This window comes from Carlito syrichta, unplaced genomic scaffold, assembly GCF_000164805.1.
Source record: "Carlito syrichta isolate Samal-C Ts95f unplaced genomic scaffold, Tarsius_syrichta-2.0.1 Scaffold307227, whole genome shotgun sequence".
Classification (NCBI taxonomy): domain Eukaryota; kingdom Metazoa; phylum Chordata; class Mammalia; order Primates; family Tarsiidae; genus Carlito; species Carlito syrichta.
In genome coordinates, this window is record NW_007251323.1 from 183,167 (window position 1) to 201,798 (window position 18,632).

Sequence of the window (18,632 nt, forward strand, 5' to 3'; positions counted from 1 at the left end):
GGCTGAGGCGGAAGGATCGCCAGAGCCCAGCAGGTCGAGGCTGCGGTGGCCAGGAGCGGATACTGCACTCCAGTCTGGGCGACAGAGTGAGACTCCAACTCAAAAAAAAAAAATACTATAAGATAAATTCCTTGAAATAAAAATTGCTGAGTGAAAAGGTATGGACTTGAAAGTTTTAAAAATGATTATTTCTAGGATTTTACTGATTGTCAGTTACTTTTGTAGCTTGAAAATCAAAATGAAAAATCACAAATAATGGGTAAAAACAACGAAAGGTTCCAATAATAGGGAAAAGGTCTTTTAAAAATCAGTCACCAGAATTTTAAAAAATCTTATTGGCTTGGCCATCAGAGCACAGAGAATTGTGAGGGAGGGCTCCAGATCACCCTGGAGAAAGAAGGCAAGAGGAAGGGATCAGAGAAATAATTAGAAAAATAACCAATTGGAGATGCTTGCTGCTATTTTGGGCATATTACCAATGAGCAGGCATCCTTACAAGTGCATTTAATTTGTATGCCCTATTCATTAGCACATCATAATAATTCAGCAATATTAAAACACAAATTAGGTCCCAGGAATAGGAAATAAGAAGTTAAAAAAAATCTGGCTTTTATGAAACAGATTTTTAAAATAAAATATAACCAAAGTTGATCTTCACAGGATACACAATTACAAGAAAGCTACTAAGTTTTGAAAGGAGTAGAGAAATCTACTAGAAATGGAAACAATTTATACACTCAGCTATCTTGAATAATTATTAGCCAATATTATCATATGTTTACATTAACTTGAGAACAGACCTCTTGAAGTAGGTCTTCCACAGAATGATTGAATCGATCTACAAACTCATCAATCAGCTGGCTTCGAGCTATGTCAACTCTGTTCTGGATGGTATACTCTTCACTGCATAAGATGCTATAGGTTTTACTGCAGGCTTCTAGAACATCTGATTCGACGTGTTTCTCCACAACAAACTTAATCTGTTTTAATAAGGCATCCAGATGCTGAGGAGGAAAAATAGAAAAACTGTAATATTTACATTAATAACAAAAATTTTAAAAATAGCATCTGTCAAATAACAAATAAGCCTATATAAGTACATAAAATAATCCAGTTAACAAAACTATTATAATAGCAGAAACTGAACTGCATAGTATCTTACCTTTTCCATTCTACCTGTGCTGTATATTTCTAAATCAAAATACTGTGGAATCTGTAGCAAGTTTGCTACCTTCTCTGCATCTGCAGAATACTAGGAGAAGCAGAGAAAAAAGCAGTAACTAACAGTACAGTGAAAGCAGACTCAATGACATAACAAAGCTATAAATGAGACTGTACCTTGGATAGCAACATAGGAAGTGTGATAATAAAATGCTCAGTCAATTTGTTTCTATCATCAATTTGAGTTTTTCTTTCTTTGGCAGTTAGCACCTAGAAATAAATGGAAAAACAATAAAAGTGTTGCGATAATTTACACATCTAAAATGTTACACAGAATGGTAAAGCACTGGCAGATAATATAACTGAGAATTTTAAGAGGGGTTTAAACTAATTACTGAAGTAACTACATGTAGGTTTATGCAAATAACTATATCATGCACTATTATGTTATTACGTAGCTGAAGTTTAGGCTAATGACTCCTTTTTTATATTAAATAAAAATATAAACATTTCTATAAAACTAATTATCATTATAAAAATATCAAAAGCAATCAAAAAACAATTTTTCTAGGGTTTTAATCTCAGTGTGTTAACAATGATCTTCTCTTTGATAGACACTTTTTAAAGTAACCCTTTTTTCTTTTTTTGGGTCAGGGTTTCACTCTGTTGCCCAGGCTGGAGTTCAGCGGTACAATCACTGCTCATCGAATCCTCAAACTCCTGGGCTCAAGCGAACCTCCTGCCTCAGACTTCCAAGTAGTTAGGACTACAGCTGCACACCACCAAGCCTTGCTAATTAAGTAATGCTTTTAAAATACCATTAGAAGCTAATAAATGTTCACTTATTTTTAAAGCGTATCTTTGGATCCATTTGTATTTCAGTAACCTTGAAACTAAGCTCATAAATCTGTTAGGAAGCAAACGAGAGAGGGGGGGTAACCTGTGCTTGTGGAACAAATTTAAGTTGACAGCGTTCATCACTTTACCCAGTAGCCAACATTTTAAAATACAGGTGGTTTCAAAGATAAAACATTAAAATGCAAGCTCAGTTTAAGGTAATAATTTCCCCCAAAGTATTCTGCATTTTGTTATTATCTTGAAGAAATGTGCCATTATAACGTTGAATGGTTTTATAGAACAGAAACATCCCAATATAAATAGCCACTTTGTAAATGTGAACCCCAATGTTTAAGAATATGGGCAAGATGTAATAGGACCTCCTAACAGATTGCTGCTCAACCTTTTAAGTGTATAAAATGTATCACTTTGGAATGATCTACAAACTACCGTGTTAAGTTTTACACAAAGTGATTAAAAGGACTATATATAAAGTGAAATATATGACTAAGAATGTCTTAAGGATATTGAGAAATCTTGAAAGCATTTGACAATATATGAGAGGTCTAAGACTACTGATTTTAGGGAAATAGCTTTTTTTTTTTGAGGTGGTGGTCTTACTCTGTCGCCCAGGCTGGAGTGCAGTGGCACGCTCACAGCCACCACAGTCTTGGGGCTCCAGCTATCCTTCCACCTCAGCCTTCCAAGTAGCCAGAATTACAGGTGCGCACTACCACACCTGGCTAATTTTTGATTTACTGTAGAGACGAGGTCTCGCCAAGTTGCCTGGGCTGGTTTCGAACCCGCAGGCTCAGGCAATCCACTTGCCTTGGCCTCCCAAAGTGCTGGAATTACGGGTTGAGCCAGTGAGTCTGGCCAGAAATAGTTATTTTTGATTAAATAATCATTTTGTCAGACATTCGATGTATATGAACTCATCCAGTTCTTACAATATCTCTGAGGAAATAGCAAAAATGGCATGACACACATGAAGAACAAATTTGCCAATACCTGAAAAAAACGTATACATTTACTTTCCCTTTGACCTAGCAATTCCACGTCTGCCAATCTACCACACCACCACGCCTGGTACAAGTAAGGATGTAGGTGCAAAATTATTCACTCTACATTACTTCTAGTAGAAAAAGACTAGCAACAATCCAAAAAACTGTGAAGAAGCAGCTTTCAGAAGTATATCTATCCATTTACAGAAAGACCTACATAGTCAGAAGGAAATGAAGATCTCCAAAATAAAGATACGGATTTATCCCCAGGTTATCTTTTAAAAAAAAAAGATGAGGGGGGTGGGCTGGGAAATAGAAATACATATATAGTGTATGTACATGTCTTTACTTATATTTGCAAAATGAAACACTGCAAAAATAAACCAGAAGCAAGTAAAAATGGTTACTGGAGGAATGAGGTGTAAAGGAAAGTACATAAGATTTCTCTAAATATATAATTTTGACTTTGTAACTACGTAAGTGTTTTATCTGTTAGAAAATAAAAGTGGAAAAAATACAATCAAATAGGTAAAAACCTGGTTGGGCTAAATTTGAGTCAAACAATGTAAATGCACGACTCAAGCTCTAAGGTCTATGCATGAAGCTCTACCAATAGTCAGCACTAACTTGCCAGCTACACGAATGCACCTCTGGGGAAGTGGATTTTGCAGCTCTAGTCAGAATTTCAGATGCTGAAACCTTGGCTAACATCTTGACTACAAAAGACGTGAAGCCAGATGAATAGCTAAGCCATTCCCATATTTTCTGACCCATAGAAACTGCATGAGATAATAAAGGTTATTTTAAGAATCTTAGCTTTGGAGTAATTTGTTACACAGCAACAAATAACTATGCAAGCAACAGTTTTGAAAGAAAGTGCTCAATAAACAATCAGTTATGTGCAAAGGAAAATAAATTAGCCTGAAAGGGTTTATCATTAGTCTAAGTTGGGACAATATATATATATATATATATATATATATTTTTTTTTTTTTGAGTTGGAGTCTCACTCTGTCACCCAGACTGGAGTGCAGTGGCCGCTTCCGGTCACCGCAGCCTCGACCTGCTGGGCTCCAGCGATCCTTCCGCCTCAGCCTTCCCAGTAGCCGGAATTACAGGCATGCGCTACCATGCCCGGCTGATTTTTTTGATTTATTGTAGAGATGAGGTCTCGCTGCCCAGGCGGGTCTTGAACCCGCGGGCTCAGGCAATCCACTCACCTCAGCTCAGCCTCCCAAAGGCGCGGGATTACAGGCTGAGCCACCGAGCCCGGCTTTGGACAATATATTTTTAAAAGATGTTTATTAAGGAAAATTTCAACAACATCAAGAGTAGAACAATAAACCATTAGCACTGTCATTCTTGTTAAATCAATTCTCCTAAAGTTTTTTTTGCTATAGCATTTTAGGGAAATCCTAGAACATTTGACCCTTGAACAACATGAGTTTGAACTACACAGATTCTTATGCAAATTTCTTTCAGTAAATATATTAAAAATATTTTGGAGATTTGCAACAATTTGGCAAAGTTTGCAAATGAACTGTATAGCCTAGAAATATCGACAAAGAAAAAACTAAGAGAAATTTACGTATGTCACGAGTATATAAAATATTTCTATTTTATCATTAACTGCCATAAAATATAAACAAATCTATTATAAAAAGTTAAAATTTATAAAAACGTCTATAAAGTATATTGTACATGGCATAATTTGCAATTGAGAGACGTGTAAATAAACATAAAGATACACTTTTGCAACACACCTTTTTATCTTGTATTGAATATTCACCTTTTATATGGGTGCAGGATTGCTATAAAAAAGGCACACCTGTAGGCTCATGATTCAAGAAAAAGTGAAGTCATATGACAACTTAAAGCAAAAAGAAAGTGAATACTAAAGCTAGAGAACATAATGCCAGCAAAGGATAGCTTGTTAATTTTAGAAAGAGGTTTGGCTTTAAAGATGTCAAGATAGGCCGGGCGCGGTGGCTCAAGTCTGTAATTCCAGCACTTTGGGAGGCCAAGGTGAGGGGATTGCCTGAGCCCACGAGTTCAAGAACAGCTTGAGCAACTTGGCGAGACCTCTCTACAATAAACCAAAAAATTAGCCGGACGTGGTAGTGAGTGCCTGTAGTTTCAGCTACTTGGAAGGCTGAGGTGGAAGGATCGCCAGAGCCCAGCAGGTCAACGCTGGGGTGACTGAGTGTGCCACTACACTCCAGCTTGGGTGATGGAGTAAGACTCAAAAAAAATAAAAGTCAAGGTAACCGAAACAGCTTATGCTGACCAACAGACAGGTGACAATGCTCCCAAATGCCATTAAAAAAATCACTAAAGAGAAAGGATATCTGCCTGAATAGGATGTTAATGTAGACAAAAGTGCTCTATTCTGGGAAAAAGAAAAAACTACAAAGAACATTTATTAGTAAGAAAGAGAAGCAAGCACCGGGATTTAAAGCAGGAAGAGACAGGCTAACTAACTATTGTTTTGCGCAAATGCAAATGGGTTTATGATCAGGATAGCCCTTATCTATAAAGTGAATCCCTGAGCTGACAGTCTTCGGTTTTGCAACAAGGTCTGGATGGAAATTCTTTTTCTGGATTGGTTCCATCAGTGCTCTGTCACTGAAGTCACAAAGTACCTTACCAATAAGGGATTGTCTTTTAAAGTTCTTTTTTAAAAAAAATTTGAGTCAGAGTATTACTCTGTGACTCAGAGTGACGTTCAGTGACAGGATCACAGCTCACTGCAGCCTCAAACTTCTGAACTTAACTGATCCTCCTGCCTCAGCCTCCCAACTTGCTAGGACTACAGGTGTGCACCAACCATGCCTGGCTAATTTTCTGATTTTTTGGTGCGATGAGGTCTCACTATATTACCGAGGTTGGTCTTGAACTCATGGGGGATTCAAGCGATCCTCCTTCCTCAGCATCCCAAAGTGCTGGAATAACAAGAGTGAGCCAATGTGCTCAGACTAAAGGTTTTTTGATAGTGGATAATGCCCCTGGCCACCCAGAACCTCATGAGTTCAACACCAAAGGTGTCAAAGTGGTCTACTTGTCCCTGAACATTACGCCTCTAAATTAGCCTCTACATCAAGGGGTCATAAGGACCTTCAATGCTCAATAATCACAGTACTTGGTCAGGCTCGGTGGCTCAGCCTGTAATCCCAGCACTATGGGAGGCTGAGGCAAGTGGATTGCCCGAACCCACAGGTTCGAGACCCACCTGGGCAACTCGGCAAGACCTCGACTCTACAATAAATCAAAAAATTAGCTGGGCATAGTAGTGCGCGACTGTAGTTCCGGGTTCAGGTGACATCAGACCAATCCAAACATTATAAAGTTCCCCATCAACTTTTCACCTCATTACAGCTGACTGACGATCACCACCTAGATTCCTTATTTCATTGGGGTAACAAAAAACTACTATTTTAATTCTATTACTCTCCCTTTATCTACTGCTAGTAATACTTCTACTGAAAACATTTTTCTCGCCAACCATCTGGTGAATCTGAAATCTTAGTATTACTGATATAAGAGAACTGAACATTATATGCCTTTCTGATATGATGCAATAAGTGTAAAAAAATTATTCCTGCAAAAAAATCTATAATCTGATCTGATTAAGTCTTTAGCACTAACTTTCAGGTTATAAAAAATTCATGATAGAGAGCAACAAGAACTGCCATGAAGTAACAATAAGAGAAATCAGAAGAAAAAGAGAGCATTTTTTCTTGTCTGGTTGTTCCCAATAGAGAAAGGAAATTAAAGTCTTTAACTGTAATTGCTGAAGCATTTATTTATTCTTTCAAATCTCGTGGTTCTTGATTCACATATTTTGGGGCTCTGCTGCTCAGTGTGTATACATATGTAAATGTTATATTTTCCCAATATTTTGAACTTTAATCTTTAAAAAAGTCCCTCTTTGGTTCTAGTAACATTGTCTTGAAGTCTATCTGTGTAATATGAGTAACCTTTTCATCTCTTGGGGATACTCACTGCACAGTTTATCTTTTTGCCGGCCTTTTCCTTTCAACATATTTATGCCTTTAAATCTCAAGCAATTCTCTCTGTAGACATCACACAGTTGGATTCTACTTTTTTTTTTTTTATCCAGTCTAGATCTCTACCTTATGACCAGGGTTTTTCCTTATATTCATATTCAATATAATTTTTTTTTTTTTTTAGTTGGAGTCTTACTCTGTCACCCATACTGGAGTGCGGTGGCACGCTCCCGGCCATTGCTGCCTCAACCTGCTGGGCTCCGGTGATCCTTCCACCTCAGCCTTCCAAGTACCTGGAACTACAGGCGCACGCTATCACGCCCGGCTAATTTTTTGATTTATTGTAGAGATGAGGTCTTGCCAAGTTGTCTAGGTGGGTCTCAAACCCGCGGGCTCAGGCAATCCACTCACCTCAGCCTCCCAAAGCACAGGATTACAGGCTGAGCCACCGAGCCCGGCTTATATAATTTTTTATATGGTTGAATTTATGTCAGTCATTTTGCTATCTGTTACCTATATGTCTCATGTCTTTTGTTTCTCTATTCCTCCTTTACTTACTTTCTTTGTAGTATTTTTTCTTTTGTTGCACCATCGTAATTTCTCTCACTTTTTTTTTTCTTATATGAGTGACCGCTCTAGGGATTACAATATACAACTTTAACATAATTAACTTCAGGTTGATAATGAATTAATTACAGTAAAACTTAGCAATTTTGCTTCAATAAAGTTTTACATTTCTTCCCCAACTTTTGTATTATTGTGAAATTTATTACATCTGTTATAATTTGAACACTACAGTGCTACAATTACCAATTTAAATAATTGCATGTCCTTTTAGAGAAAGTAAGAGAAGAAAAAAACATACATATACAGCCTTTTATACCCAACCACATATCTTCCTTCCTGTGGATTCAAGTTACCATCTGGTGATATTCTTTATGGCTTGAAGGACTTCTTTTAGTATTGTATATAGACCTGTACGGCAGGTATTTTAGCAACGCAATCTCTAAATCTTTGTTTTTTGTTTATCTTGAAATCCTTTTACTACACTTTTATTTTTGAAAGATAACCTTACTGATTTAAAAATTCTTGGTTGACAATTTTGCTGACTTTCAGTAAATATGTCACTCCACTATCTTCTGGCTGCTACTGTCTCTGATGAGTCAACTGCTAACCTACTGCTGTCATCTTCTACGAGGTGTTTATTTCTTGTTGCTCTCAAGATTTATCTTCATCTTTTAACAGTGCGACTGTGCAGCATCTATGTGTGAATCGTTTGTGTTTATGCTGCTTGGGTTTTGTTAAGCTTCTTAGATCTGTAAATTGTTTCCCATCAAATTTGGGAAATTTTGTATTATTTCTTCAAATATTTTTCCTGTCTCTTTCCTTCTCTCCTTTCCTTCTGGGACTCTTCTTACATACATTTTGGTGCACTTTATGGTGGTTCCACAGTTGTTTTTTTTTTTTAAATTCAGATTCTCACTCTGTTGCTCAGATTGAAGTGCAGTGGCATGATCATGACTCACTGCAGCCTCAAACTCCTGAGCACAGGTGATCTTCTGCCTCAGACTCCCAAGTAGCTGGAACTACAGATATGTACCACCACATGTGGCTAATTTTTCAAATTTTTTTGTAGAGACAAAGTCTCACTATGTTGTCTAGCATGGTCTTAAACTACTGGCATCAGGTGATCCTCCCACTTCGGTCTCCCAAAACTCTGGGATTACAGGTGTGGGCCGTGCCCAGCCCAAATACATTCTGAAGCTTTGTCCATTTTTCTTCAACCTTTTTTCCTTTCTGTTCCTCAGAATGGATAATTTCTGTTAATCTTCATGTTCACTGTTTCTTCCATCTGTCATCTCAAATCTGCTAATGAGGTCATCTGACAATTTTAAATTTCTGCACTGTACTATTCAACTCCAGAAAATTTATTTGGTTTTGCCCTACTGAGACTCTCTATTTCTTATTTTCATGTCTTCCTTTAATTCCTTGAAAACATTTATGAAAGGGCCTCTGAGGTCATTCCCTGCTAAATCCAACATCTGGGCCTACTAAGAAGCCATTTCTATTATCTGCTTTTTACCTTGAGTATGGTCACATTTTAGTATTTCTTTGTAGTTAACTGCAATTTTTCTTTGGAAGTAGATATTTTGGGATACTACAGTAACAATGGATTTTTATTTTTTTATTTTTTTGAGCTGGAGTCTCACTTTGTCCCCCAGGCTGGAGTGCATTCACGGCCACCCTAGCATTGACCTGCTGGGCTCTGGCAATCCTTTTGCCTCAGCCTTCCAAGTAGCTGGAACTACAGGTGCACATCACCACTCTCAGCTAATTTTCTTGTTTTATTGTAGAGATGAAGTCTCCCCATTTTGCCCAGGCTGGTCTTGGACCCTGGGCTTAGGTAATCCTCTCACCTCTGCCTCCCAAAGTGCTGGGACTACAGGTGTGAGCCACTGCACCCGACCAAAAGTGGATTTTAAACTTATTTTTGTAAATTTAAGGGTATCATTAAATTAGACTGTATAATCTGCTTCTCCCATGATGTGTAGCTTGTTATTGCTTCTCAAAATTTTTATTCTTATTTTTGTTTTTCAGCCTGTCTTCCTGGGAGTTTCTACTGTGGCTTTTTTTTGGTGGAGGGGGGGTTGGAGTCTCTCTATGTTGCCCAGGCTGGAGAGCAGTAGCACGCTCGTGGCCACTGAGCCTTGACCTGCTGGGCTCAGGTGATCCTTCCACCTTATCCTTCCAAGTAGCTGGAACCACAGGTGTGTGCCACCATGCCTGGCTAAATTTTTGATTTATTGTAGAGATGAGGACTCACAGGTTGGTCTCGAACCTCCATCTTCCAAAGTGCCCAGCTCCACCATGTTTGAAAAGATCATTCAGCCAATTATTTTGGCAGAAGTTGTGCTCAAATATGTCTAATCAATAAGGCTTTTCTCTTCTGAGGAATGATCTATTATTGGTCAGAGAGCATATTCAAAATTTACTCAGTTCTAATATTTTGTTTGCTTTTTACTTTCCATTGGGTTCTCTAGGGTTTCCCAGTAAACCAGGATATATGGGGAGCATATCTAACTTTTTCATGGTTTTCTCATTTCCAAGATTTTTCAGATAAATTTTTGAGTGGTTCACCACTCTTACCACAACCTCAGGTTATCAAAACTGTGGGTTTTCCCTGTTTGTTTCTACCAAGTTTGTCACTTTCAGTTAACAAAGCTATGGGCTTTTTAAGTACTTGTCTATATTGAATTCATTCTCTCTGACAGTAAAGTTGTTGTTTTCTTATAGCCAGTATTGCTCTGGTAACACACTATAGATCTCACTGACCATGCCTGTGGGGTATGCGTAATTTACAAATGCAGCAAGAAGGCTGCAGACTCCTACCACTTTCACTTGAAGTTCTCTCCATTTTTCAAAAAAAGAAAAAATTCTCAGTTTGTTTTCTCATCTTAGGTTAATTTCCAGAACCCTGAATATGAATATTGCTTTGCTTTGGACAATAATTTCCAGGTTTTTTTTGAGTTGGAGTCTCACACTTCATCGCCTAGGCTAGGGTGCAGTGGCACGCACATGGCCACCCCAGCATAGACCTGCTGGGTTCAGACAATACTTCCACCTCGGTTTTAATTTTTTGATTTATTGTAGAGATGAGGTCTTGCCAAGTTGCGCAGGCTGTTCTCAAATCTGTGGCCTCAGGCAATCCCCTCACCTAGGCCTCCCAAAGTGCTGGGATTACAGGCTCGAGCCACCGTGCCTGGCCTATTTTCCAGTTTTACACTTTTTTTTATTTTTTTCAGAAAGCACTGCCTATCTTGTCACACCAAGAGAGAAAGGAGTCTCTCCATCTGTGATTCTCTCAGTTCATCTTTAACAGAAACAATACCTCCCCTATTACAGATATGGAAACGAAGGCACACACAGAGAATATCCATCTATCTAAAGATTATAGAGCTGTAAAATAGAAGAGCGAACTAACTAGGCAGTTTGCTTCAAGAGCCTTTTAATCAATGAATTTTCAAACGATATAAATACAAAAATTCTTTTTGTTTTATATTTAAATTTTTAAGTTTTAGATTCAAGGGATACAAGCATATGCTTGATACATGGGAATGGGCTTCACGTGTCCCCAATCCCGAAACAGTCAACATTACTCCTGAAAAGTAGCTTCGGAACTCTCACCCTGCTCCCTAACTCCTCAATTTAGTCTCCCAGTGTCTATGATTTCCATCTTTTATGTCTATTTAACTCCCACATATAAGCAAAAACGTGAAGTGTTCGGCTTTCTGCCTCCGTGTTAGTTCACAAAGGATGATGTTCTCTAGCTCCATCTATATTGCTGCAGAAGACATAATTTTGCTTTTTATTAGGGTTGCATAGTATTTCATGGTGTATATATACCACATTTTCTTTAGCCAGTCAACACTGGTGGGCACTAGGTTGTTTCCATCCCTTTGATATTGTGAATAGTTCTGTGATAAACATATGCGTGCAGGTTTCCTTTTCAATATAATAATTTATTTTACTTTGGCTAGATACCAAATTGGTAGTTCTATTTTTAGTTCCTTGACAAATCACCATACTGTTTCCACAGAGGATGAACTAGTTTACCATCCCACCAACAGTGTATGAATGTTTCCTTTTCTTTGCATTCATGCCAACAACTGTTGTTCTTTTTAGTAACAGTCTTTCTGAATGCTGCAAGATGATATTGCATTGTGGTTTTTATTTATTTATTTTGAGTTGGAGTCTCATTCCATCGCCTAGGCTGGAGTGTAGTGGTACACACGCTCATGGCTACCCCAGCGTCAACCTGCTGGGCTCTGGTGAACCTTCCGCCTCAGCCTTCCAAGTAGCTGGAACTACAGGTGCGCACTACCGCGGCCTGACTAATTTTTGATTCATTGTAGAGATGAGGTCTCACCAAGTTGCCTGGGCTGGTCTTGAACCCACAGGCTCAGGTAATCCACTTGCCTCAGCCTCCCAAAGAGCTGGGATTACAGGCTGAGCCACTGAGCCTGGCTGCATTGCGGTTTTTATATTTCTCTGATGATTAGTGATTTTGAGTATTTTTTCATATGTCTGTTGGCCACTTGTATGTCTTCTTTTGACAAGTGTCTGTTTATGTCCTTTGCCCACTTTTTAATGGATTGTTTTAGTTGTGTTGAATTCCTTGCAGATTTTGAATATTAGTCCTTTGTTTGAGACATAATCTGCAAATATTTCTTCTCATTCCATTGGTTTTCTGTTCACTGTTGATTTATTTTGCTGTGTAGAAGATTTTCAGGGTAATCAAGTCTCATTTGTCTAGTTTTGTTGCATTTGCTTTTGGTATCTTCATTGTAAATTCTTTGCCTATGCCAACGTCCAGAAGAGTTCTTCCTAATTTTTTTTCTAGGATTTTTATAGTTTCAGGTCTTACATTTAAGTCTTTAATTCATATGTAGTTAATTTTTGTATATGTTGAGAGAGGGGCCAAGTTTTATACTTCTGCATATGGCTATCCTATTTTCCCAACACCATTTATTGAATAGAGTATCCTTTCCCCAATGTTTATTTTTGTCAGCTTTATCAAAGATCAGTTGGTTGTATGTATGGGGCTTTATTCCTGGGTCTCTATTCTTCTCATTGATCTGTCTGTTTTTGTACTAGTACCATGCTGTTTTATTTACTATGTCTTTAGTAATGTGATAGCTCTACATTTGTTCTTTTTACTTCGGATTGCTTTGATTATTCAGGTTCCTTTTTTGGTTTCAAATAAACTTTAAGATTGCTTTCTCTAGTTCTGTAAAAAATGATGTTAGTATTTTGATAAGGACTGCACCGAATCTGTAGATTGCTTTGGGCAGTATGGTCATTTTAATAATACCAATTCATCCAATCTATAAGCATGAAATGTTCTTCCATTTTTATGTGTCAGCTACAGTTTCTTTCTTTCTTTCTTTCTTTTTTTTTGAGTCAGAGTCTCATTCTGTTGCCAAGGCTGGAGTGCAGTGGCGTGCTCACGGCCACCCCAGCTTCGAACTGCTGGGCTCCGGTGATCCTTCCGCCTCAGCCTTCCAAGGAGCCGGAACTACAGGCGTGTGCCACCATGTCCAGCTAATTTTTTTGATTTATTGTAGAGACAAGGTCTCATCAAGTTGCCTGGGCTAGGCCTACAATTTCTATCATCAGGGTTTTGTAGTTCTCCTTGTAAAGATCTTTTACTACTTCCTTAGTTAAATGTATTGCTAGGTATTTGTGTGTCTCTATTGTAAATGAGGTTGAGCTTTTGAATTGATTCTTAGCTTGAGTGTTATTTGTATACAGAAACGCTACTGAAGTCATTTATCAGGTAGAGGAGTCTTTAGGGTTTTCTAGGCATGGAATCATGTCATCAGTGAATAGAGACAGTTTGATTTCCTCCTTGCCAATTTGGATGCCTTATATTTCTTTCTCTTGCCTGACTGCTCTGTGTAGGACTTCCAGTACTATGTTGAATAGAAGTGGCAAAGATTCTAAAAACACGACGTAAGTACTATAAATGAAGACTGCCAGGTGCTATGAAAGCATGAAGGAAAGACCCTCCTTTTGGAAGCTGAGTACAGCAGACCAGACATATAGATGAAGTACCTAAAATACCAGGCTTTTAGGGACACAGATACCAGCTAAATTTCCGAACATTCAAGACAGTCAATGACGTTAAAAGCTTTCCCGTGGACTTCTCACTCATGCCACTCACTCTCTTGCCGGTACCCCTTCCCACTGGAGGATGCGCCTCAGCAGCTTGGCGAATTGTGCAAACCATTAGCTCTATAAGAGCGCTCTCTTGGCGGTCAGACATTGCTATAGTGAGAGAAAACACACGAGCATGAGTAAACAGCTTTACAATAACTAAAAATGAACACATTATAAAACTGCAAATATATTCTGCGATTTATTTTTTTAAAGACTGAAGTTAAGCTCTATACTTTGCTATTTATCCTTTTCTTTCTATAAAGAATATGTGCTTGCTGTCATAATTCAAACAGGAAAGGGGTACATATAATAAAGAAAAAGAAAATAAACTCTGTTCTATTATAATACCTGATCTCATCTAATGCTGTCCTTCTGAGTGTGGCCATGTTAAGATTTTACTGTATTTTCTTCTACTTCATTTCAAAGCTCATATAATCAAGTTTTTACTTTTTGTTTTATATAAAAAATTATGTAAAATGTTTTATAAGTTTACAATACATCCCAAATATCTTCTAAGCCAATACATACACATAAGAATAATTATCTTAAATAATAAACTACATAATTTATATACCAGAATCTAGTCAATCTTCTCCTATTTAGAGTCATTCTTATAATTCCCAGATTTTTGACACTGTGAACAATGCAGCAATAAATATTATTAACACATACAAATTTTTGTGGAATAAATTTCCAAAAGAGGAACAATGGGTCAGAGGGCAAAATCTTGAAACTGACAAATCGTAAGACTATTTATTGCAATTTATATCCCCGACTGCAATGATGAGAATGTTTGGTTCTTCACATCCCTGCCAGCACTAGATGTTATAAACCTCTTTGATTTTTGCCAGTCTAGTGGTTGAAAAACAATATGTCATTGCTAATTTGCTCCTTCCTACCTAACTAGTGAAGTAGAATATAATTTTCCTCAAGATTTTTCTGTTTCCTCTTTGCCCATTTGTCTGCTACTACTGTCTTTTCTCATCCGTGTATGAGAACTCATATATGCTAATGGTAGTGCCCTTTGTCTTGAATGTTGCAAGTGTTTTCTCCAGTTTGTCATTTGTCAGACTCTTCATGGTTTCTTTGGTCAGACAGAAATTGTTAATTTTTAAGGTCACTGCCTATCTCCTTTTGTTTTGTGGTTTCTGGATTTTATATATTGCCTTTAAAAATTTCTCTATCCTGGAGATTACAGAAATATCTTCTTCATTTTCTTCTAATTTCTCTCTCTCTCTTGCTCTTTTGTCCTTCCTTTTGTTTCTGTCTCTCTAGCTCACTCACTTCTGCCAGTAGCAGGTGGGCCTGTTTATTTCCACCAAGCAGGCAGTTATGCCTCCCCACTGTTAAATTAACGAGGTCTTTCTGTTGAATTTAAATATCATTATAAAACAGGTTCTAGACTCTCATGGATATTTAGATCTATTCCTCTGCTGCACAGCCTACAGTGCGCTGGTGTGATCATAGCTCACTGTAAACTCAAACTTGCCTCAGGCTTCCAAGTAGCTAGGGCTACAGGTAGGCATTATAGGTATACCTCATTAATTAAAAAAAAAATTTTTGTAGAGGTGGAGTGTCACTATGTTGTCCAGGCTAGTCTCGAACTCCTGACTTCAAGTGAGCCTCCCACCTCGGACTCCCATAGCACTGGGATTATAGCTGTCAGTCACTGTACCCAGCCTGGATTCTTTATTTAGTTTTGCTAATTGACACATATATTTTTATGAAAATGCTTTACTGTTTAGATAACAGTAAATTTATAATGTAATTTATTATAATATAACTTAAAATGTGACTTAATTCAACTGATCTAAATATTTAAATGTTTCCCTTATCTAGTCCTTTTTCTAAAATTCTCTGTAGTTTCTATAATGCTAACAGGAAGTAATTTATTAAACATTTCATATGTATAAGGCACTGCTGTAAGGGGTGTATAAGTAATAACTTATTGCATATGTAATAACTCAATTCCAAGAGATAGGAACTACTATGCTCTCTTTATAGATGGGGAAAATGAGTCAGAGAGAGATGTACTCAGCTAGTAGTACAGCCAATATACAAACCCAGGTAGTATGACTCCAGTGTCTTAAGTACTATGGTAACCTTCCTTTTTAACAGGAGGTTAAAATTCTATATGAACTTTAAAATCACTTTTGTTTAGTTTCTGCTTCTACCTTACCTCCCAGAACTCTCAAATTCACTGAAATTATAAGTGGAATCATTAAAAAAATTATAGTATTTTCAGCTGGGAATATAATTTAACTCTTAACTTTTGAGATCTTGTTTGAGGTCACTTAACAAAGTATTATGGTTTGGTTCACATAGATTCTGCACATTTCTTTTGAACTGGTTCTTTTTAAACATAGATTCTGAGGATAATTTGAATAGTTCAGTTGTATTTTTCTCCCTTTCCCCACATATTTATGTTGAAGACCAGTGGATGTAGAGATTACAGATATGGAACTAGGTATAAATTTTGAAAAAATACCATTAACCTATGAAAGTTTAAAAGTTTGCATTGATTATTCTGTGAAAGGGGGCTTAAAAAGACATCTACAATGTCAAAAATTAGGCTAAGCATAAACTCAGCCTTTGCACAGTTAAAAAGTTCCCTTCCTGGAAACTGGCAATAGCACATGCTGGCTAGGTTAAACTGTTTAACAGCTTTTTTTCCGCTTCTGTGAACCCCGCTAGCATTGCTTGAAAAGTACCTGGGCCTCCAGGATGTTGTGGTTTGGCCCACTTGGAAAGTCCCAATGTGGTTTTGGCCCACTTAAGCAAGCCCCTACAGCAAATGGGGGCCCTTGTTGTGGCACTTGCATGTCCAGCAGGCAAGTGGCTGCCGGCCGGCTCTTGGCTAACAAACCTCTCCTTTCTATAACTTGTACTTTTGGTGTCGGTGTCTGTGAATTAAGCGCTCAGTCTCTATTTCAATTTTCAAAAAAACAAAAGCACAAGCAATGAAAAGGAAAACAAAGACAGAATGACATTTTGTTCTTTTTGTCTGTACCAAAATTATTCTGTAAAGATTATGCATGTACATCTTTATTCAGTCATTTTTGTTTTAACATTTTAATTGTCTTAGGAAAAAAACTCATGAACATTAGATTATCTTAGGAGAAACCCAAGAAACAACTTCAACTTTTCCATCTATACCCTCAATGCCTAATAACAGGAAAACACTTTCTGCTCAATAACAACTAAGTTTCTATCCATATAATTAATAAAATTCATAATTTTTCACATTTGGCTGGCAATAAAGAAACCAAAAAGTTGTCCATTAACTAAATGAATTTTCTTCTACTTAGGAAGAAGATCTAGTCTTATGGTAAGTGAGGAGAGAAAAACATTTCAAGAAGAGAAATATTTTCCCACTACATAAAACAATCCATAGCTTTGCTGAAATATTATCCCATCACACAGTGTCCAATATTCCATCATCAATTTTGTTAATTTGCACTATCATTTTGAAACCATTCATTTAGAAACCTTCCCTGAATGGGGAGATAAGGTAAACTCAAAATGTAATAGTAATCTCTTTTGGGGTATGACAGCAAAACCACCTAACAAAACTGAATGTAAAGGGTATAATTCCCTCTTGTCCTTTTTAAAGCTAGTTAGAAGTCTTGTTCTCTCTTCATCTTCCTGCTTTTGCCTCCCATCTACAATCTTTAATTCAGTGATAAGCTCTTTACTTATGAACCATCTCCCTCTTTTATATTTTTACTACAATTTCCCAGAGATCACTAAACAACAGTGGACTTCTGACTATGCCAAAATATATTTATAAAAGGCATTTTTCTTTTTTTTTTCTTAAAATATGCATTGGAACTCATGATTTCCCTATTTAAAGATCAGTGACATCCATGTTCCTAGCCAGATATGAAAGACCTTTACAATGAAAACTACAAAACACTGATCAAAGAAATCAAAGACACAAACAAATAAAAAATTTCCCATGTTCATGAACTGGAAGAACTAACATTGTTAAGATGTCCATGCTGTCAAAGATTTAATACAATATTCATTAAATTACTAGCAGCATTCTTTTCAGACCTGGAAATGACAATACAGAAATTCATATGGAAATATACAAGACACGATAGCTAAAACAATCCTTAGCAAAAGAAATAAAACAGGAGGTATCACATTCCAGACTTTAAACTCTGCTATATAGTTACAATAATCAAAACAGCCTGGTAATGGTACAAGAACAGGTGTATAGACCAATGGAACAGGATAAAGATTCCGGAAACAAAACCTCAATTTCTCAACCAACTCAGCTTTGACAAAGCCTCCACTAACAACCACTGGGGAGAGGAGTAAATGGCGCTGGGAAAACTGGCTGACCACATGCAGAAGAATGAAACAGGACCCCTACCTATCACCATACACAAAAATCAACTCTAAATGGATCAAAGACCTAAACATAAAACCTCAAACTTTAAGAATCTTAGAAAACGCAAAGACACTCTTACAAAAATCGGACTAGGCAACCAGCAACCAATTCCTGATCAAACTCCAAAAGCCCGTGCCATAAAAGATAAGGTGGACAAGTAGGACCTCATCAAATCGAAAAGCTTTTGCAAAGCAAAAGAAACCATCAAGGGAGTAGGGAGACAGCCCACAGAATGGAAAAAAAATATCTGCAAACTGCATATCTGATAAAGGTTTAAAATCCAGGATCTACGAGGAACTCAAATATGCAGAAAGGAAAAAAAACCAAACAGCCCCATTAAAAAGTGGGCAAAAGACATGAACAGACATGTCTTAACTCATATATGAGCAGCCAACAGACACATGAAAAAAATGCTCAGCCTCACTAATCATTGGAGAAATGCAAATCAAAACCACAATGAGATATCACCTAACGCCAGTAAGAATGGCCATCATTCTTAGTCTT

General features: G+C 37.3%; 1 protein-coding gene across 2 annotated transcripts in view; it reads right to left on the minus strand.

Moving 5' to 3' along the window:
- STAG1 (stromal antigen 1) overlaps positions 1 to 18,632 on the minus strand; it is a 283,214-nt gene that overhangs the window by 77,099 nt on the left and 187,483 nt on the right. For both annotated transcript variants that reach the window (XM_008064213.2, XM_021715629.1), the window contains exons 15-18: positions 13,734 to 13,837; positions 1,339 to 1,431; positions 1,163 to 1,252; positions 801 to 1,004 (exon numbers count right to left, since the gene is read on the minus strand). In XM_008064213.2, coding sequence (XP_008062404.1) covers positions 801 to 1,004; positions 1,163 to 1,252; positions 1,339 to 1,431; positions 13,734 to 13,837 — 491 coding nt within the window. The remainder of the gene's footprint in view (positions 1 to 800; positions 1,005 to 1,162; positions 1,253 to 1,338; positions 1,432 to 13,733; positions 13,838 to 18,632) is intronic.